The sequence below is a fragment of the Ursus arctos genome, unplaced genomic scaffold (genome assembly GCF_023065955.2).
Source record: "Ursus arctos isolate Adak ecotype North America unplaced genomic scaffold, UrsArc2.0 scaffold_2, whole genome shotgun sequence".
In the NCBI taxonomy this organism is placed as follows: domain Eukaryota; kingdom Metazoa; phylum Chordata; class Mammalia; order Carnivora; family Ursidae; genus Ursus; species Ursus arctos.
Window position 1 is genome coordinate 26,294,411 of NW_026622874.1, and position 22,551 is coordinate 26,316,961.

General features: G+C 38.8%; 1 protein-coding gene across 4 annotated transcripts in view; it reads right to left on the reverse strand.

Annotated features, from left to right (window-relative positions):
* Window positions 1-724: 724 nt before the first annotated feature.
* CEP350 (centrosomal protein 350) overlaps window positions 725-22,551 on the reverse strand; it is a 150,504-nt gene continuing 128,677 nt past the window's right edge. For all 4 annotated transcript variants that reach the window (XM_044387853.3, XM_026509152.4, XM_044387852.3 and 1 more), the window contains 4 exons: window positions 21,224-21,631; window positions 20,981-21,127; window positions 17,820-17,942; window positions 725-4,605 (listed from right to left, as the gene is read on the reverse strand). In XM_044387853.3, the coding sequence (XP_044243788.2) occupies window positions 4,441-4,605; window positions 17,820-17,942; window positions 20,981-21,127; window positions 21,224-21,631 (843 nt within the window). In that variant the 3' untranslated portion in view covers window positions 725-4,440. The remainder of the gene's footprint in view (window positions 4,606-17,819; window positions 17,943-20,980; window positions 21,128-21,223; window positions 21,632-22,551) is intronic.

A 22,551-nucleotide genomic window follows, 5' to 3' on the forward strand; every position in this document is an offset into this window, starting at 1 on the left:
CCTGAGCGCCATACATTTCCATCTTGGAAATTCTTTTATTCTTCTAGATCTCTAGCTCCATTCTTCTCCAAGCTTGTATTTCTAGAAATAAATTATAGCCTCCACACCTAGTCATCGGATGGTTGCTCTTTTTTGTGGGCCACTTAATTGTGTGTGACTTTTCTGTGTGTTATTTTACAAGGGTGATCAGAATTCAAGTCATCTGGGAGAAAAGATGTTTGCCAGAGTTACAGGGAAGCAGCCCATCAATATAGAACCCAGACTTATAATTTTTCAGGGAGCTCTTCTCTGACCCATCCCCACCCGTTGGGTTCTTTTCATTATATATTCTCAAACCCTGCACGTGCTTTGTTTGCCACACTTACTGCGATTTGTCACGTACTGTTTTTGAAATTCTTTTTTGATGACTCTTTCGTTAGACCTTCCACTCCATGCGACCAGGGACCATGGCTGTGGCCTCCGCTACCTCCGCAGCACTCGGCACAGAGCTCAGAACGTGAAGGCGTGCTCCAGGGCCGCACGCACGAGTGATGAACGTTGGAGCCGAGGCTGCTCGGATGCGTGTGATGATGGCCTTTATGATCAGAGACAGCAGCTTCCACACGCAGCTCACCGTACGTACCCTGCTGCCCGGGCACACGCGCTCCGCTAGCCAGGACGCGGCTTCACGGGCACTGGCTTCTAATCTCGGCTCAAAAGGTGAAACGAAACACGTGACATGAACTTAATTTATAAATCAGTTTATTTACAGATTTTATCTTTTCTTAAAGTACATTTCAGTTAACAAATCTATTTACACAGGTATACACGGGAATTCATCCCAGTTATTTTACAGATCATACTTACAAAACACACCCCAAGTCTTCTGTGCAAAGCTGCACTGGATGTGACTATTGGCTGAAAATGGCCTGATGATCAGGCTATTTACACATACACAGTAAACGGGTTTTTCATGTCTGCACAGTACAGTACACACAGGAAGGCCAGGCCCCCCAGAGAACGCTTTGCAATGTGTTTACCGAGAAGGCTTTGCAAAGTCCGGAAGGAAAAGCTATTAAACATCGGTTAATTAAAATGACAGTACCGCCTTTACATCAGTTTACACTGTTTTCTTCACATTTTTATAATACAAAGATATTTTATTGAATTGCTGCACAACCAGTTCAAGATGATTTGTAAACATGTAAATTCCTACAATTTGCATTAAACATCATTGTAGTTTCTATCATTTGCTCTTTGAATTAATGTTTTCTTCACTAGTATTCTTAAGGTAGTAAAAGAAGATGTAAGTTTGAACTTCTTGCAGAAAAGTTATGAGTCTCTAATGCTGTGCGAGGACACACTTTATTCAAGTATTGCAAAAAGCTAAGGCCACTTTTTTTCAAGACAAGAAAGTGAACAAAATTGTTTTTATCAATAGGCCACAACACTCTTATGAGCAATGAAATCTCTTTTGAAAGATAATTTCTCAGAGACCTGTAGTCACAGAAGGAATTTTCTTTTCTTTTGGGTAAAAGAAAAACCAATTACCTTCCTTATTAACTACTTTTGAGCTCTTCCCACTTTTCCCTAGAATAAAAATTCCTGTTTAGACCTGAAGAGGGAATCTATACCCTGTACTTGTTTAACCCAGAGTTCAGTACCCTGGATAGCACAAATTATTTTGGACTCAGAACTAGCTCTGAAGCCTCTATGTTGGTTTACTACTAAATTCTGATAGTGCTATTCTAAAAGATATTACTGCTGATGCAAAGATCTTTTTCTTAGAGGAATTATGAAGAAAGAGTGAAAGAGGATGGGAGAGTGGGGAGAAGGAACAAAGATTAGAAAGAGGGAATATTTAGATTCTTGGTTAAGAGGCAGAGCTTGATTAAAAAGATCCCAATATGGAACGAGTGGCTGGGTATCCGTAGTCACCAGTCCTAATGCTAACAATAAACACCTTTTCAATTATATCTAATAGTTAAAATAATAATAAATCTGCTAATTATAGATTCCTCTGTTTTCTGCTACCAAACTATGGACAACCATTTCTAACAGGGAGTAAGACGGACCGATTGCTGCCTCTCATCTGGAGCCCGAGATTCTGAAGACAGTGGAGACAGTGGGAGCGCGCAAGGGGGCCCGACACACGGTCCTGGCCGTATCCTCACCACGGAACCCTAAGTCCGGGTAGCTGACTCCACACACCTAAGCTTTTTTTTTTTTCCTTTTCTGGAATCATAATGTCATAAAGAGTAAATGTTAACTTTCTTATTAAAAACTGATTTAGGTCCAAATAATGAGAATGTAGAAAAACAACCTATATTCCTATTATATTATTTTCATATTCACTTATAAAAAATTTATAGCAGCTGTAAAGTTTCAGTATCATAAGGACAATGTAATCCTACAAACAGCCAAAGGGTGTAGACAAGATGTTTTTCTGTCTTTCAAATAACACAAACTAAAAAGAAAGGCCTTTGCTTTTCCTTGGCCAACGTGAAAACAATATCTCCACACTACTGGTTAATAACCCCCAGAAACCCTTGCTTCTCTTAGTCGATCTGCTCATTATGGCTACAAGACTAGAGCTCAACAGCGAAAGCCCAGAAGAAATGCTGGCAATACATCAATCTGCGCATTTCCCGAGACCCAGTCACCGCATTTCAGTGCTTTCCTTATTTGTCAAGAGCTGTCATACCAGTCATTGTGCAAAATGCAAATATTCCAATGATTACTTCGGGAAGTTTCTCATAATGACAAGATGAAACCAAGGAGGAATGGAAGTGTGCATAGTGACACATCTGAGACGCAAAGGCAGGTTGGGAGGAAAGATGCAGAAATGAACGAACGTGCACACTTAAAGATTATACCATCTTTGGGGTTTTTCTAACATATTTTGAAGCTACAACATTCCAGGATAGTTGTAAATACGAATCCAGTGGACGTCTTATATCATGCTTCTAATCAGGACCTTCGATATTAAGGCATTTACACTGACGCCTAAGATCATCCACATTCTTCTAGATTACTTGAAGAAGGACAGGACTGATTAAGAGAAACCAGTCAAGAAGGCAGGGTACGGAGGTCCCAGAGAGCATCATGTATGCTCTAATGTAGCAGCTGGAGTCTATTTTTTTTTTTTTTTCAGGTACAGGTAATCGTTGTGAGTAGCAACGCTGCAAGAGAGGCAGAACTGAATTTTACAGTGTCTTGAAATCATCTTATTCCATTCCTGCTACTGCAGGTGATCTTGGAAAAGCTCATCTTCTTTTCACTGAATTAAACTGCCTTCTTCGATATATGTATGGGTTTGGTAAAACTGTAGATTTCCTGTGCAAAGACTATGAACCACAGAAGCTTCAAGACAGAAGTTTATTACAAGAAGAATCTCTCACTTCTGAATAGGGACACACATTTTCAACTTAATAATTTATCTCAGAATAAATTAAAAAATGTTCCATAGCGCAAAACAAGCAAACAATAGACAGTATCTTTTTGTCTTTGGTGCACACACTCATTTCCTAAATCATTCAAGTAACAGCGTCTCTGACTTCTTGGGGAGAGATGGGAGTTGAAAGTTTGAAGGCCAAAATGAATAATTTCCACTTTTGCCATGCCTGGATGCCTGAGATGGTCCTGAGGATCTGTGATTCTAGGAGCAGCTGGTAGAGGTTCAGAAGGAGTAAGGAAAGTGCAGGGAGAGAAGAAGGGGTTAGAAGAACCAGCCCTGCACCAGTCCTTTGAGCCCAGTCTTCAGTGGGGGCATTCTCTGTTTTCATACCCACAGAGAGAAAACTAAAAATAATGCAAAGGTTTAAAATTCTTTAGATGGTACTCAGAAAGCAAGGCTACCATTGATTTCTGTTAACTCGACAGTCCACTTGGTGCTGCTCAACTGCAATAATGGAAGAAAATGGTCTTCACAAAGAAATGAAATGAATTCCAGAATGTGAGATAGGCACACGTTATTAGACTTGCCTATTTAGAAGTGGTTAGGGGTTTAATACTGTTTAGAGTCCATTTATGACTTTCTGGTGTAGACCCGGATTACTTTTCAAAAATGGTAGGATGCAGAATTCTATATACCTCTCCTGCCTGACTTCAGACTCAACGAAGTGATAGTCTCATCTAAGCTAAGAGGTAAGTCTGGTGTTTTCAGCCCGCATCTGAGAACCAGTAGGGGTGTTAACAAGAGGTGTAGGGTTATACTGTGTGTCAACATCAGAAGTGCAACCCTGCCCACCAAAAATCACCTAATCCGGTGGACAGTCTCTAAAGGCAAAGGCTGTCATACCAGATATACCGCATTGTCCCATGAACTCCAAACCAGTAGTCTTTAAGGAAAGGTAACAAGTCCAGAAGCACTCTTGCTATGATGGAGATGGGGTGTGTATCAGGAGGCAGAAAGGCCCAGGACTCATGTTAGCACTCAGTGTTCGGTTTATTTGCAAGATGTCACACAAGTAGCACTCTCCCCTGTTTCTCACTGATCTGATTCAGAACATCAATAGTATCTCTGATCAAGGTCTCAAAGATCCCATCAGCTAGCTGCATCTTCACACACAACTCGTCCTCGTCATAGTTCACCCACTGTGCCTCCTCTTCATGGAGCTCCTGGACCTAGAATTTAGAGAACAGTAACGTTAGAAAACTATTGTCACACAAAAGCTAGAAAATTAATTGTATGGATATTATATTATATATTATTATATATTCATATGAATTATATTCCCATCCCATTCCCGTGAGAATACAGCCCAAGGAAATTAGGTGGCTTATATGATATCAATATCCCTTTTAAAGTTGAAGAAATTTGAAAAGACTCAACTGCCAAATAAAAGTGGCTTCAAAACTGTCAAAAATGGCTTCAAATCTGTCAAAATGGAATTTGACAACATTCTAGGATTTTGTAGATATCAAGGTTTACAAGTATGTTGTTGTCTATATATTAAGGTTTACAAGTATGTTGTTGTCTATGACAATATAAGTGAATGTGTATAAGGATTTAAGGGGGAGAAAAGCATGTGAATTATTAGATATATGGATTTACAATTATAAAATGCATATATCCAAAGAAAATACTGAATGTGATTCTAGAGTACTATTAATAAGTGAATAAAGTTTAATATTCATTAGAGTATTTTTAAAATGTATTATTGCTTAAATTTATTTGTTTATTTGTTTGTTTGTTTGTTTGACAGAGAGAGCACAAGCAGAGGGAAAAGCAGACTCCCCACTGAGCAAGGAGCCTGATTAAGGGCTCGATCCCAGGACCCTGGGATCATGACCTGAGCTGAAGGAAGACGCTTAACCGGCTGAGCCAAATAGGCGCCCCTGCTCATGTTTATTTTAAAAATCAGTTATGCAGGGTGCCTGCGTGGCTCAGTTGGTTGACTGACTGACTCTTGATTTTGGCTTGGGTCATGATCTCAGAGTTGTGGGACTGAGCCCCATGCTGGGCTCTGTGCTCAGCAGCGGCGGCGGGGGGGGGGTGTCTGTGTGGGATTCTCTCTCAACTTCTCCCTCCGTCCCCTGCTTTTTCTTTCTCTCTCTTCAATATAAATAAATAAATCTTAAAAAAAATCAGTTATACAATACTTGCTCTTTTTTTTAAATGGAAGCACAGTTGACACACAAGGTTGCATTAGTTTCAGGTGTACAATGCAGTCATTCGACAACTCCATTCGTCATGCTGTGCTCGCTGTGGTAAGTGTAGTTACCGTCCGTCACCATACAACATTAAAATGTTAATTACATTTTAGGGTTTGGGGATTCCTACGGTAAACCAAAACTAATCAAATTAGAACTGTCCAAGATTTTTTGCTTGTTTATAATTTTTAACGACTACTCATCAAAGCAACTTCTGAGATGTACAGCACACAGTGAGACTGTGTGTGGCACAGAGGCCAGGGGGAGAAAGAGAACTGTAAACCCCGATCGTGTGAGAAATTCAGTGAGGTCAACTGCAGTGACGGGGTTCTCTAACCAGAAGTCTAACTTGGTGAAAAAGCCATGGGACCACAAACTCCTGGCTTGCCCTGATCATAGTTTCATCTTGAAAAAGGTAGAGGAAGCAAAGACAGGAACTTGTACTCTGCTTTCTGTTATGAGCAAATGAGAAGACTCTCAGGAGAGAGAGAGCCCATCGCCCTGGAGTTTGAAAGCACGAGAAGGAAGAACAGCCTTGCCCAACACGTGCCCCTGGCCAGAGCTGACAAATGTACGACACGGTGGCTACCATGTTCTTTCTCTTGGAGGAGCGTATTGGAAGGATTTGCAAATCTCCATTTCCTTTGTTCCCTAATTTATGACCCATGAACGGATATGCCACCAAAAAGGGCTCCATGGTCAAATGAATTTCAGGAAACGCCCTCTGGGAGGTTTAGACTGTACATTAGCTTATTAAAATAAGTCCACCAGGAAAGAAACTTGTTTAATCCCGTTTCCTACATTCATTTGATCAAAGCATCATTTTGTATGGGTGTGTAAGAAATATTATTAACCCACCAAGGAACTGGTGTTCCTCTCATGAAGGATGCTGTAAGCAGCAGCCTCATGCAACACTTCTCAAACTGGTGTTGAGGGAGAACCATCTTCTGGGAAAGCTAACAAGTGTGTCCCCACAAAAGCTTTCCTGTATCTCCCATGAATTTTGTCCAAAGTCGCACAGTTTTCCCTTTTATAGGTTTTCTCAGTCTTTAATATTAAACCTTTTCTTTGAGCCATTTCCTCCCTATTGACAAAATTTAGGAAGCACAGTCCTGATGAAATCGTTTGTGGCCTCACAGCAGAACAGGCTCAGGACGTGATTTGCTATCTCAGCGCACACACGATGGGCCCCCACAGCGCCCGTCAGATTTAGCAAAAGCTTTGCTCCTCCTCAGAGCAAGAACCACTTCCTGGTGACTACTGACGACATGCTTTCCAGTTTGCTTTGGCAATCCGAAAGCACAGAGCCCAACTCAGAACTTCAACTATGGCAATCAAGGGGTCTCACAGCCTGCAGACCTGCCTCCATTTTTTTCCTTCTGGCTTTTGGAGCCTATTCTATTCTATTACACATTTCCCTTGCTCCTACACATGTATTATGCATGTATGGCAAGTTAATATGTATTACATAAATTAATTAAATTACATAACAATAACTTCATTTTCTTTTGACAGGGTATGAGGCTGGTAGAAAAGAGAAATGTGGGAAATAAAACGTGGCCAGATTTCAGCAAGCACATGGCAGGGTCTTCCACCATATCCTTGTGAACAAGAGGGGGAAATAGAAACAGGTCAGTTAAATGGATTTGTGCTTTTTTGATTAAAGGACAAAACAACCACCAACCTGCAAGCAAGTTTCCGCCTGAAAGACTTTCTCCTCTGTGCTCCCAATCTATCTTGCTCATATTCCATTATCTGGCAAAACTGTACTCCACGTGTACTCCACACTACTAGGCTGTGAGCTACTAAAGATTTTTTCTTTTATTTTAAATTTCCCAGTGACAAGGACAGTGCAAATACAATGTGTTAAATATCTGGCATGTGTATTTTTTAGTGAGTGTTAAAAGGCTGTCTTTGGCTGTGTCTAGTTCATCATTTTGGCAATGACTCTGATGAATTTTAGACGTAACATGAGGTTGAGAAATAGAACTACGTTGGAAGAACGCACTCAAAAATGTATTGGTAGCTTGGAACAAAGGGCTGAATTTAACGAGATGATGGAATAAAAGCATAAGATCCCATATTTGGGCCCCCAAAATAACTATGAAGGCACAGGTTGAGCCCCCAAAATAACTACAAAACCCCTTTGGTTTTGGGGTTTTCCTAAGTTTTTCTGAGTCTCATGAGAATGATGTAGTTAAAACAAATGTAATTATAAACTGCATTAACAGAAAAACAGAGGAGGTTCTCTGACGGCACTAATAAATCAATACATTTATATGGTTAATTCTGAGCATGGTATCTAAAGATGGACACTGAAAAAGGTAAAGCTGAAAATGTTGAAGGAACTTAAAAACCCTATGAGACAAGAGCAGAGAATACCAACATTTAACAGGGAGGAAAAGACTCAGGTGTAACATGAGAGCTGTCTCGAAGGCATGCAGGAAGAATTAAAATCGTTATTATAAAACCTCAAAGCTGCAGAAGTAAATTCTAATTAATTATATGAAAACCCTGTTAGGCTTACTGTGAGAAAGAACTTACCAACAGTAAGCAGAAACTCAGGAGCTATCTACTTAGTACCTTATCAGATCTTAAGCTGTAAAGGAGATTCAATCGCTAGCCAGGTGCTTTCACTACAGGATTTGTCGTTTTAAGTGCAATTCTACCTACAGGAGAGAGATTTTCCAAGGCTACTGTGTATAAAGGGTATACAAAAGTTGGTCTAACTTCTTGTCATTCATTCCACACCATATACACTTTGAGAATGCATTGCTAAAAACAGCACATTCTTAGCTGACCTAAGCTACAAATTCATCAATGTCCTTGTGAAGTGGTAAAGGGACAGTGAATGGGAACTGGAGCTGAAAAAAAGATTTCTTTTTTTGGCTAATGGAGGCCTTTCTGTCTAAAAAACATTCTTTGTATTTTACTCACCTCAAATAATGCCACAGACACATGTACAGTTAGACTGGTTAGGGACCTTCCTAGTCTGAGCAACGACAGCTAAATTATACATTTTCTTTCTTTCTTTCTTTTTTTAAGCAGGCTTCACACCCCGTGTGGAGCCCAGTGTGGGGCTTGAACTCACGACCCTGAGATCAAGACCTGAGTTGAGATCAAGAGTCGGATGTTTAACCGACTGAGTCACCCAGGCGCCCCTAAATTATACATTTTCGTATGGAGGAAGCAACTGTTTATTATGAAATGTTTAATACGGTAGTCTATCACGCCACAAGCGCTTCGGTTCAAGTTGGAGGGCACCCATCCACCGTGTGGATGCCGCCCGCGCCGCGGCAGGAACACTGCTCCCGCAGCCCCTCCTCGCTCCTCTGCATCATCACATTATCTCTAGTGAATTTTTCCTATCAGCATATTTCTTTCAAGCTATAGGAACCCTACCTTGTCACCATGTCCCCCTCCGTCTTTCACTTTCCAAAAAAAACTCCTTCGAAATGTCCACTTTTGCTCCCACTAATCTCTTGTTCTCTCTTGAAACCTACTGAAATCCAGTGTTGACCTCACACATGCCAGCCAGATTCCGTACATTAATGTTAAGATCAGTCAAAACCTCCACACTGCTAAATCCCATGGTAAATCCTCAGTTCTTATTTTACTTGACCAGTTAGCTGTATCCCACGCAGTTAATGCCTCCCTCTTCCTGGAAACGCTTTCACCCGGCCTCCAGGATCCCACACTCTCCTGGCTTTCTTCTACTTCATTGGCTGCTCCTTTCTAGTCTCCTTTGTTGGTTCCTCATCTTCTGAATGCTTGAAACACTGGAGTGTGTCAGGAATCAGTCGTTGGACCTCCTGTTAGTCTACACCCTCTCGGCCTCGTGGCTTTGACTGTTGTCTCTATGTCCACCACTCCCAAATCCCTATCTCCAGCCCAGGTCTCTTGCCTGAGCTTCCAACTGCCTATTCGGTATCTCCGTCTGGATGTTTAGCAAACAATTCAAATTTAACATGTTCAAAATACAACTCCTGATATTCCTTCCCAACCAGCTCCTCTCAGTCTTTCTCAAATCAGCAAATGGCCATTCTATCCTTCCAGATGCTCCCACCAACCGGAGTTATTCTTACCACCGTTCTTTCTCTTATATGCCACATTCAATTTATCAGTTCTGTTGTTCTATTTTGAAAATATGTCGAGAATCTGACCACTTCTCAACACCTCAATACCACCAAACTGGTTCTGGCCACTATTATCACTTGCCTGGATTATTACAATATCCTACTGTCTCCTTGCTCCCACCTTTGCTACCATTCCTTCAGTCTATTCTCAACACAGCAGCCACAGTGATCCTGTTAAAATGTACGTCACATCACATCACTCTTCTGCTCAATCGTTAAATGTCTGCTGGTCTTATTCAGAGTAAAACCTATAGTCTTTACAAGGGCCTATTCGACCCTACATGATCTGGCCCTCTGTGCACGCACACACATCAATACTTCTGTAACATTATCTCTTACTACTATTTCTGACTCCTCATTCTGCTCCATACCCAGTGACTTTCCCCCAGTAATCAAGGCCCAATGTATCTTTCCCAGAATGTTCTTCCCCTGGATGAGTGCTTGGCTCACTTCGTTTCCCTCAGTCCTTTAAACAAGTATCCTCTTCTCAGCAAGCCCTTCCCCAGACATCCTATCAAAAACTGCAACCCCTAATATTCCCTTATTGCCTCTATATACTTATTTTTCTTGTGTATCTGTCTTCCTCACTGGAATGAAAGCTCCTTAAATTTTGTCTGGTTTGTTCACTAATGTATTCCCATGGCCTAGAGTATTACACTTACCACACAGCAGGTACTTAAGAAATAACTGATTGACTGGGTTAATTTGAACTGGCGATAGGTGCTCCTGGGAGCTCAGTGGATCCTTTTCAATAATGCTTTAACCGGCAAATATGTGAATAGTTTTCTCTAGTTCTTTCTTAACTGTTGTGAAACATGGTATTTATGCATACACACATCAGAGTCTCTTTTCCAATTAAACTGTTTTCACATGATTTAATTCTGTGCTAATAATAATCTTTTCTTTTATCACACTGGACTGCATGGTGATGAATCAGTGTGATGAAAGAAAATACTGGAATTGGTCAGAAAATTGTACCAAAAAACTTGACAATATGGCTGACATACTATATGATCTAATACAGAAAGATGGAGCCACAGCTTTTCGGGAATGAAATCTCCTAGTATGGTTAGGCTCTTCAGGCAGAGGTGACAGTGTCTGCTTGTTCTGAATCCAAGTGCTTTTAGCAAGAATGCTACATCAGGCACAGGTGGCACATTTAAACTACCATCACTGAAGGGCATGTACATTTTTAATAGAAAGATGGAATTTTCACAACTCAAAAAACCCCCAAATCTTCATAGTTATATATCTCATAGCACCACGTCACATTTCTGACCCAAGTTCTAACTGACATAATTTAGACTCTGGCTGTTTGCAGACAGGGAGGGTGGGGATCAAGTAAGAAAATGATTGTAAATCAATACAAATGATTATATTAATAATACTTAGGACTTTTGAGAGCTTCCTATATACCACTTAGGACACAGAGTACCTCATTTGGTCATTACAACAACTCTCTGAGGCTGCCACACTACAGATGGGGAGACTAAGTCACAGAGAAGTAACTTACCCGAAGTCACATTGTTAATAAGTGGTAGAGACAAGTCTGGAACCTTAGAAGAGGTCTGATTCCACAGATCTTGCTCTTAACTGCTAAGCCATATTTTCTCATTTTAGTGGCACTAACATCCACGGGAGCATTTGGGGTTCATTACATCCAAAAATATTAAATGAGGCTCAAGAAGTTTCAGGACCTTTAAAAACTTAAGATCCTAAGCAAAATTACCAACAGTCAAAGCTCTAGAAAAACAATAAAACCCATCAGTTTTATAAGAAAAGATGGCTTCATTTTATCTATAGTATTGGGCTGACCAAAATATTAACCGCTGTCTTCTTCTGCTCTTTTAAATGATAATATCCAAATATTACTTAGAAATAAAATTTGAAAAACTCCTGGAGTACGTTAAAACAGCACCACCACCACCACTAGCAAACGGTAGAGTAAGATAATGCAAAAAAATCTCTCATATAAACACAGAAATACTGAATAAAATATAACAAAAAATATTTCTAATGCATAAAGAAATCTTGAGAAAAGAAAATCTTAAGTACCAGAACAAATAGGAATTTAAAAGAGCAGCAAGTGTTGCATCTACTTAGGGGAGGAATTAAGAGCCATGAAAGAGAGAACAGGGCCAAAGGTGTGTCCAGAAAAGTGCCACAGGAACTGGAGACTTGGGGAGAGGCAACATTCTAAGAGACAATAGCTGAGAATTTTCCAGAATTGAGTAAAGGTATGAATCCATAGATTTAATAAGCACAGTGAGTCCAAAGCAGGAAAAAATAAAAAGAAAGCTACATCTAGACATATCCAGAGAAACTGTAAGATGAACACACAAACAACACACACATAAATCTTCAATAGAAACCAAGAAGAAAAGACAGATTCCCCATAAAGGCTGTCAAAAGATTTCTCAAGACCAACAACAGAGGTCAGATTACAGTAAGAGTACCTTCAAATAGCTGAAGTAAAAGAACATCATCCTAGAAATCAATACTTAAGTAAACTATAATTCAAGAGTAAGAGCTGAAATAAAAACATTTGCAGACAAAGACAGAGCTTACACTAAGTTAGTGAGATTAATGAAATACTCAAGTATGTACTTTAGGAAGATGGAAACTGGACTAAACAAAAATGGGGGATGCAGAAAGAATGGTTTCTGTACTATTTTCTAATTTTGAAATATTTAATGATTAAACATGCAAAAGAGTGCTCACTTTGGCAGCACATATACTAAGCATGCACAAGATTTAGAATAGCCAATAAACAGGTAAAAAAATTAACCATATTAATAAAATTATATAGAGTAAAATGAGCTTATTCTTTTGGTAAAGATTAAAAAATTGGTAACAGCTAGTATTGGCAAAGGTGAGAACCTCCACTCTTGTATCATGCTTGTGAGTTATGTATAACTGGTACAAACTTTTTGGAGAACAATTCGACAACACATATGAAAGCCTTAACATTCTGCATATACTTTTAATCAGCAATTCTAAAATTCTACTTCTAGGAGTTTATCCTAAGGAAATTATTGGAAATAAGTACAAAAATGTCATACTGCAAGATATTTATTACAACACTGTTTAGCAAAAAAATTGACTGGTTAAATAATGGTACATCCATTCAATGGAATACTATATTTCAGAAAAATAAAATGGTACAAAGTTATTAAAAGTGATATAAAACAGGAACATTTAGTGACAAAAAATCGTTCATTTTATTAAGGAAAAAAATCAGATAACAAAAGAGATGATGATTTCATTTGTTTAAAAAATTCTTTGTATAAAAAGACTCTAAGACCATACATCACAATATTAAAAGCTATTTAGATGATGAGATTATCATGATTTTCTTTTGATTTATCAGTATTTTCTAAATTTTCTAAAATAAGCATGATTATTTTCTAATAAACATGATTTTTATTTTGTACTGAGAAAAGAATTTTTGGTTCACGTGGTTCAATTCTGAGAGGTGCCTGCGTGGCACAGTTGGTTAAGCAGCTGGCTCTTGGTTTTGGCTCAGGTCATGATCCCAGGGTCATGAGAACGAGCCCTGCGACAGGCTCAGCGCTTAGCGCTCAGCACTCAGCATGGAGTCTGCTTAAATTTCTCTCTCCCTCTGCCCCGCCTCTCATGCTTGCGCACGTGTGCTTGCTCTCTCTCTCTAAAATAAATAAATAACTCTTTTAAAATAATTGTTGTTTTGAATCTCAATCTCTTCAAAACGCAAAAACATTAGAATCTCCAAGTGCTAGGCTGGCTGAATCTAATTGTGGGAGAAAAGTTTATTTAGTATTTCTTAATAATTAACTCTAGGAGCTAACAGTACCATTTAGCTACACATTAAGAAGAGTGGGAAAAAAAAAAAAAAAGACGAGTGAACTCTTGAAACAAGTTACATAGGTCCAGGTCTCTCTGTAGGAAGGTGAAAAGTATTTTGTGATGAGCAAAGGGGATATTCACATAAAATATGTTACTATTTCCCAACTCCTAAATCTCTTGAATTGTTATACACAGGCATCGCCCTCACCTGAGCTATAATTATCTTATGTGAGCAAAAGAAATTTGTGTTTGCTATTTGAGAATTTTCTGAGAACTGCCAGAGAGACAGATGTTTCTGTTTAAGTGACCCTATTTGGCACCTTTGGAAGCCTCTGCCATCTAAGAACAGTATCCTGTTTTTTTGGTACATCTAATAAAGAGCCACAAACCAGAAAGGGGATCTCTCCTACATTGTTGGTGGGAATGCAAGTTGGTACAGCCACTCTGGAAAACAGTGTGGAGGTCCCTTAAAAAGTTAAAAATTGAGCTACCCTATGACCCAGCCATTGCACTACTAGGTGTTTACCCCAAAGATACAGACGTAGTGAAGAGAAGGGCCATATGCACCCCAATGTTCCTAGCTGCATTGTCCACAATAGCTAAATCGTGGAAGGAGCCGAGATGCCCTTCAACAGATGACTGGATTAAGAAGTTGTGGTCCATATATACAATGGAATATTACTCAGCTATCAGAAAGAACGAATTCTCAACATTTGCTGCAACATGGACGGCACTGGAGGAGATAATGCTAAGTGAAATAAGTCAAGCAGAGAAAGACAATTATCATATGATTTCTCTCATCATGGAACATAAGAACTAGGATGATCAGTAGGGGAAGAAAGGGATAAAGAAAGGGGGGTAATCAGAAGGGGGAATGAAACATGAGAAACAAACTGAGGGCCTCACAGGGGAGGGGAGTGGGGGAATGGGATAGACCAGTGATGGGTAGTAAGGAGGGCACGTATTGCATGGTGCACTGGGTGTTATACGCAACTAATGAATCATTGAACTTTACATCGGAAACTGGCGATGTACTGTATGGTGACTAACATAATATAATAAAAAATCATTAAAGTAAAAATAAATAAATAAATAAATAAATAAATAAAGAGCCACAAACCAATTTGCTTATTGTTCACTTGTGAGATAGATTACCTGTCATTTCTGATTAATAATTCCAGTCTGAAGATGCCTCCATATTGTTGCCTCCCCCTCCAATGTATTTAATCCTTTCACTAGTAAGATGACGTTTTTATAACCATGTGAAGTGAAAGCTGCCTCTAACTAGCTGGAGGCCGTACGTAATACACCTTCACTCTCTATGTCCTTCTGAACTGGCTCATCTACTCTGACATGCGCTCAAGAGAAACGTAGCAAAGAAGCTTTGCTGTAATAAACAGCAGCCACTTGCGCCATATAGACAGTATCTTCTAGCTAGTTTCCCCTACGCACTTGCTCCTTTTGAAGCCTTCTCCCAGTAGATAGATAGATAGATATAAAATCTATCTATTTTTTAAAGATTTATTTATTTATTTTTATTTTGGGGGGAGGGGCAGAGAGGGAGAGAGAGAATCTCAAGCAGACTCCTCGCCCGAGCGGGCAGCCTGACATGGGGCTCGATCCCACAACTCTGAGATCATGACCTGAGCTGAAATCAAGAGTCGGATGCTTAACCCAGGCGCCCCATTCTCCCAGCATTTTTAAAACTGCAAATCTGGTCTTGTAATTTCTCTTGCTTAAACTCCTTGCTTTTACAATAAGATCCCAAACCCTTAACATGGCTTACAAAACACTGGAGTATGATATAGACTCCACCTCTCCAGTTTTATCTTATGTCACCTCCAACCACTAACATTTCAGTTCAAACCCATGCTCCTCCTCATACAGGTCTTGGCAAATGTGGTTTGCTCCCTCTGAATTGTTCTTCTATCTCAGAACTCAGGTGATGCTTATTCGTCTTTAAGATCTCACCTCAAACGTCACTTCCTCAGGGAAGCCTGCCCTGACCATCCTCATTAGATCAGTTTCCTCTGGTTTATGCTTTTACAACAGCTCCCTATTCCTCTATTTTTATCATTTAATTTAGAATTACACACATGTGTAAAATATATATTAATGGCTAGTTTCTGACAGCAAACTGTAAATCCATGAAGGCAGGCTCTATGCCTGTCTAGCTTACTAATGTCACGTCATCCTTAATTAACACAGTTCTTGACTCAAATATGTACACTGAGATGATTTATAGAGATGTGATCAATTTAACTGATAGAAGGATAAATGAATGTTTCTTGACATGCTTTCTTCTTTTTTTTTTTTTTTAAGATTTTATTTACTTGAGGGGCACCTGGGTGGCTCAGTTGAAGCATATGCCTTTGGCCCAGGTCATGATCCCTGGGTCCTGGGATCAAGCCCTGGGGTAAGGCTCTGTGCTCAGCAGGGAGTCTGCTTCTCTCTCTTTCTTTCTGCCCCTCCCCCTGGGCACCACTTGTGCTCTCTCTCAAATAAATAAAATCTTTTTTTTTAAAGAATTTATTTATTTGCAAGAGTGACAGAGAGAGCATTAGCAGGGCGGTGGGGCAGAGGGAGAGGGGCAAGCAGACTCCCCACTGAGCAGCGAGCCTGACCTGGGGCTCAATCCCAGGATCCTGAGCTCATGACCTGAGCCAATGGCAGATGCTTAACCAACTAAACCCCCAAGTGCCCCTGACATGCTTTCTTAATTACTAAAGAAGTGCTGGAAGTAACATCTTGGAAATTAACAATAACTCAAACTTTAAGCCACTGTTGAAATACGAGAACAAGTTCACATTCTTGAGATGCAAAGATCTATGAAGAACTAGTTGGGTAAAATCTTGGCTCTCATTTGCTGGACAAGTCACTTAATATCTTTGAGTCTAAACTTCCTCATTTATAAAACAGAGTAACATGAGTCCTTCCTACCTCCTATAATTACTATGTTTTATAGTTTGCCACTTTTTACATGCATGAAAAATGCATGAAAAAGAATGGCAAGCTATAAAACACTAAATAAATGTTTATCCAGCATAGCTGTTACTGAGCAAATGAAGCAATGGAAAGGCATATACTTAGGGAAAACTGATTATTACACTCGTTTTTCATTATATGAATATAAATATAAACAGGATAGACAGTCCAGAGTGAAAATGTCTATAGAGATAAACCTGAATCAAGTAATGAGTTTCCTAAAGTTTGCTATTACTTAATGTTCTTTTACGGAAGAAAGAAAAGGATGAAAGACCTTTTTTTCTTTCGTTTTTCTTTCTTTCTTTTTTTGTTTGATATATATATATATTTTTAAAGTAGGCTCCATGCCCAGCATGGAGCCCAATGCAGGGGTTGAACTTATGACCCTGAGATTAAGACCTGAGTTGAGATCAAGAGTCAGATGCTTAACCCACTGAGCCAAGGCACCTTGATAAACATTTTTCTAATGCTAGAGAAATAAATCACAAAACGGAATAAATCCTATCCAGCTAAAGCTCTATATAATAATAATGATGACAAAATGATAACAACTAGTACTTACTGAGTTATTATATACAGGGAACTGCTCTCTATATACATATATAAACACTCATTTAATGCTCTTAATAACTGTATTGGTAGATTACAGACAGGGAAATGAGACCTAAAGAGGTTAGACAATTTATCCAAGATTACACACCAGGGAGGTGGCAGAAAAGGGATTTAAACTCAGGCAATCTGGCCCCAGAATCTACACTGGTCTCTCTTTAATTCAGTGTCTTAAACTTTGCTTCCACTCAGCTTTTTATTTCTCAAATTCTCCACACGCACAAACTACTGTTAAGTTAAATAGTCATCTACTAAGTTCAAAAGAAAGCAAGTTCCAAAACTGAGGGGCAGAAATGCAGCAAATGAAGGATTTAAGGCTTTACTATCATAAACTTAAGATCAATTATATTCCCTTTTTTAAAAAAAGATTTTATGTATTTATTTGAGAGAGAGGGGGTAAATGAGAAGGAGAGGGAGAGAGAATCTGAAGCAGATTCCGCACTGAGCACAGAGCCTGATGCAGGGCTCGATCCCACAACCTCGAGATCAAGACTTGAGCCGAAACCAAGAGTTGGATGCTTAACTTACTAAGCCACCCAGGCGCCCCTTCCCTTTCTTTTTAGACTCTAATTACATTCCAATTTTAGAAGAGACAGTCAATATAAAAATATTTCAGTTATATGCACTGACCAGGATATGATCCACTCGATCTCTTTTCTTTCTTCCAAATTTCATCATTTTCTGCCAATCTGTTTTGTGGTTTGGCTCCTTTTTAAGACTAAACAACTTGAGTACTTCTGTGGCTATGAAGTTCTGTGAAAATAAGACGTGGAAATGAAACATAAACAACCAAGCTCCTGAGATTGAGTGCTTATAATGCAGATTTATACTAAGAATATGGTATTCATAAGAAAAGATCATATGAATTTCTTCCACTTACAGTTCCACTTAGCAATCTGAAGAAAAAAGCATTCCAAATGCTCAGACTTTATTCAGTTAAAGAATTTTTGTTTTTACACAACACACAAAAGTAAAACCCATTGATGAATCTGCAAAGAAAAATCACTTTAGAGTCCCCTCTACCCAAGAACCACCACCAGCTAACTTCAAGCTGGCAGAACTACTAAAGGAAGCATAAAATAAATCTCTGCACCTGAAAAGTCCCATATAAATGGTGGAAGCAAGGCCATGTGAGCCAAGTATGGGTTTTGGCTAGGACAGTGTATTTTGAAGCACCATGACTGAATTTGTTTAACTAAAAAAATATTAATCAACACTTCAGCATAAAGAGCCTAATATTACTAACAATATTTAAACTATTACCCTTAAAAGAAACTTTATAAAATGCTATTTAAATATTGAAATTGGTGGGTAGCATCATTGTGTGTTATATTGATATATGCGTTCTGATGACTGTTGATAACATATTATGTATCTTGTCTTATTTCAACTTATTTTTCTCTGTTATTAATAAAATAATTTGGGTTTTTACTACTTTTTGTGGTTGTTCTGTTAAAAAACAATGTTCGTGATGGGGGAAAAGATACATTTATGAATCAGAATCATTTGGGAAGACTCCCAAACCAATGTGTCCCCAAACTCTACCTCCTCTCTCTCTCTCTCTCTCTCTCTCTCAAGGATGTATCAACTTTGGAGGGCTGAAAGAAATGGAGCACACCTGTGTTTTGAAAAAGCTCCCCAGGTGGTTCTGATACTCTGTTCCTCAAAGTTGAAAATCATTTTAAAGTTTGGTTTTTTTTTAATGAATCACATTAATCTTTGAAAACTTTTTTTTTGGCACTACTTACTTCAATTTAAGCGGGGGTCAGCAAACCTCAGTAAAGGGCCAGACTATTAAAATTTTAGGCTTTGTGGGCCATGTGGTCTCTGTTACAACTACTCAACTCTGCTTTTACAGCAGGAAGGCAGCCATAGACAATATTTAAACAAATGGGTGTGGCTGGTCCAATAAAACGTCATTTATAAAAACAGGTGGTAGGCTGCATCTGGCCTGTGGGCCACAGGCTGCCTAACTTCGATGTAAGCATACACTGCATCTCATAAACATCTGTTGGTGTTCTATGAGACAAAATATTTTCAAAAGCTCTCTGTAGTTAATACTGTATTGTTATTTGAAAGTTGCTAAGAGAGCAGATGTTAAAATTTTTCATCACACAAAAAAATCTGTAACTGTATGTGATGATGAATGTTAACTAGACTTGTTATGGTGACCTTTTCACAATATATACAAATATCGAATCATTATGTCATATACCTGAAACTAATATAATGTTGTATGTTAGCTATATTTTAATAAAAAAAAGACTAAATTGTTTAGGCAATGCCTCCACATTATATACCAGAATATTGTGTGTGTTCTTTACTGTATTTTAACAGTCCACATACACTCCTCGATGAGCAAGAAAATACACCAGTAAGATGAGTACAGTTGACCCCTGAACAACATAGGTCTGAACTGTGTGGGTCCACTTATACACGGATTTTTTTCAATGAATACATAACAGTACCATAAACGTATTTTCTCTTCCTTAAGATTTTCTTAACATTTCTTTTCTCTAGCTTACTTTATTGTAAGAATACAGTATATAATATGTATAACATACAAAATATGTGTCAACTACATTATCGGTAAGGTTTCTGGTAGGCTACTGACAAGGAGCTAAAGATTTTCAGTCGAGTAGGGGGTTGGCATTCCTAACGCCGCCGACAACGTTCAAGGATCAATTATAGTTAGAGGTATGCTATCTGTGGGAAAAATAAGCTTTCTATGATCAAATAAAGCCTGGAAAACACAACTCAAGAGCCTGGCTACTCAGAGTGGTTCTAGGGTCAACAGCATCTGCATCACTAAGGAACCTGTTAAACGTGCAGAATCTCAAGTCCTGCTCCAGGCCTACTGAGTAAGAATCTCCATTTTTAACAAAATCTCCAGATTATTCATATTCACACTACAGTTTGAGAGGCACTGCACTGGAAATACAACCTTTGCTATATTAAAGAAACTTGTGAACAGGCAGAGATTCCCACCAATGTGACTCTAAAGTTTTGTTGGGAGTCACTGTAGCTTCAGGGCACTTAATCTTTTCAGGGGCTTCTTAGATAACAAATAATATATTTTATATATCATATTACTATCGCACACATTTCAAAACCACATTACTAATTTGAAACCTCCAAAATCAAAGATGAAAAGGTAACACCTGTCTAGGGCTGGCATGTTTGATATATGACATGTTTTCAGGTGTACTTCTAGAATACCTATCTCTAAATTGACAAAAATTTACCTAAAACTCCAATGAATGGCAATAATTTATCTCCCTATTTCCTAATATTTTCTTTCTTTCTTTTTTTTTTTTTTTTAAAGATTTTATTTATTCATTCGACAGAGATAGAGACAGCCAGCGAGAGAGGGAACACAAGCAGGGGGAGTGGGAGAGGAAGAAGCAGGCTCATAGCGGAGGAGCCTGATGTGGGGCTCGATCCCAGAACGCCAGGATCACGCCCCGAGCCGAAGGCAGATGCTTAACCGCTGCGCCACCCAGGCGCCCCTCCTAATATTTTCTTAAGTATTATAAGTTATGTATATGTAGGAAATGACTGTTAAAATTATGCTTTGCAAAATCCTGAGGATTCAGGATTCCCTCTCCCTCATCCCTCCACTGCTCATGGATTCAATGAATCAACGAACATTTATTGAATACCCACTATGTGACAGGCCTTGAGGACAGAGGGTGAATAACACAGAAGAGTACCTGCTTTCATGGCATTTATAGATCTGCATAAATGAACAGCAAGTCAAAAAAGGAGATACTCTCTAGTTTGCAGTTTACCTTGATTTCATCAAGGTTATTTGGATTTTTCACTCGTCGGAAATAACTGGAGTTGATTCTACATGGCTTCATCCAGACAGGCTGATTTAAGTTGGGATCCTCTGCAAATATTTCCTCAAAAATCTCTTTTGTTAAATCAAAAACCGCCTTGATAGAGAAAAATAAAATAAAATGGGTAAGAATCCAAATTTCAGACAACGGAGATAAATTTAAAAATTAGAATTATCCTTCCACATCACATACCTGTTTGTAAACCCTTTTACTAGTGCTTTCTATATCTAGACCCTTACTGGCACAGCCAAGCAGTTTTGTAGGAATACTGATACTATGAAGATCATGACCTAATTCCTTCCATTTCCAGAGTTCTTCCGCTGCATTATGTACAAGAATTTCCACTTCCTCTGTAGTATGTGGGACTGCCAGTAGTGTTTCACATGGCTTCTGGGGAGCTCTTTTAGGTTCTGCCATTAAAGGTACAATTGTTTCTTCTGCCTTATTTTTGGGGATCTTGTGAGAAGAGCTCAAGCCAAAGTCTTCATCAAACCAGTCTTGATCGTCTCCTAACACACTCAGGAATTCCCGGCTGATCTCAAGTTCAGCAAGTCTCTTCGCAAGTTCTTCCTGCCCACTGGCACCAAATACTGGACTCTCCTACAGAAATGGAACCATTCAAATAGAGCACCATTTAGTGACCTCGGATCACTCATGTGGGTTTTTTCTTTTTTTTAAAGACAAAGCAAAGGCAAAATTTGTATATTTTTTAAAGACAAAGCAAAAGCAAAATTTGTATATTATTTCTCTATAAGCAAAACAAAAACAATATGGTGGTTACTAATTTGTATATTTTTTAAAGACAAAGCAAAAGCAAAATTTGTATATTATTTCTCTATAAGCAAAACAAAAACAATATGGTGGTTACTAATTAACAATTTAAGGAAAAACTATCCTGTTTCCCATTATTGTGCTTACATAAGCCTTAAAACTGAATTTTTATAAAATGTTTATTGATTAGTTTTTTCTTTTTGAATCATCATTTTGTTTCTGAGGCACTCTCCTATCTGTGGGGTGTGGAAATGGTATACGAAATTTCTCACCTTTCCTGATTATCTGGCTCAAGTTACTCAAAATCATTACTTTTGTTCAACTGTCCACGGGCAACCTAAGTAAGCTGATGGTCTGAGTATATGTCATAGTGGATATATTTCAGTTTTACCAGAATCAACATCACAACTGGTAATACCTGCAGGGTAACTGAGTAGCTAGGTGGACAAAAAATTTCATAGGCAAAAAAGGAACTGGATTGAGAACCACTGGAAAGCTGCATGAAATAAATCTGTTCAGTGAATCTGGAAGAGACTCTAACCTGTGGACTACACACGAGGGTCATCAATCCAGCATAAAGCTGCTAGTGTTTGTGACAACCCTATAGTGACCACTCATGACATAACAGAGGACAATTATACTTCAGACAGAAAAACAGCGACAAGGCCTTTAAAAACTAGTACAGTGATTTTTATCTAATAAATAATATGTCACAAAAAACCCATCAGGAGCTACAGAATTAAAATGCA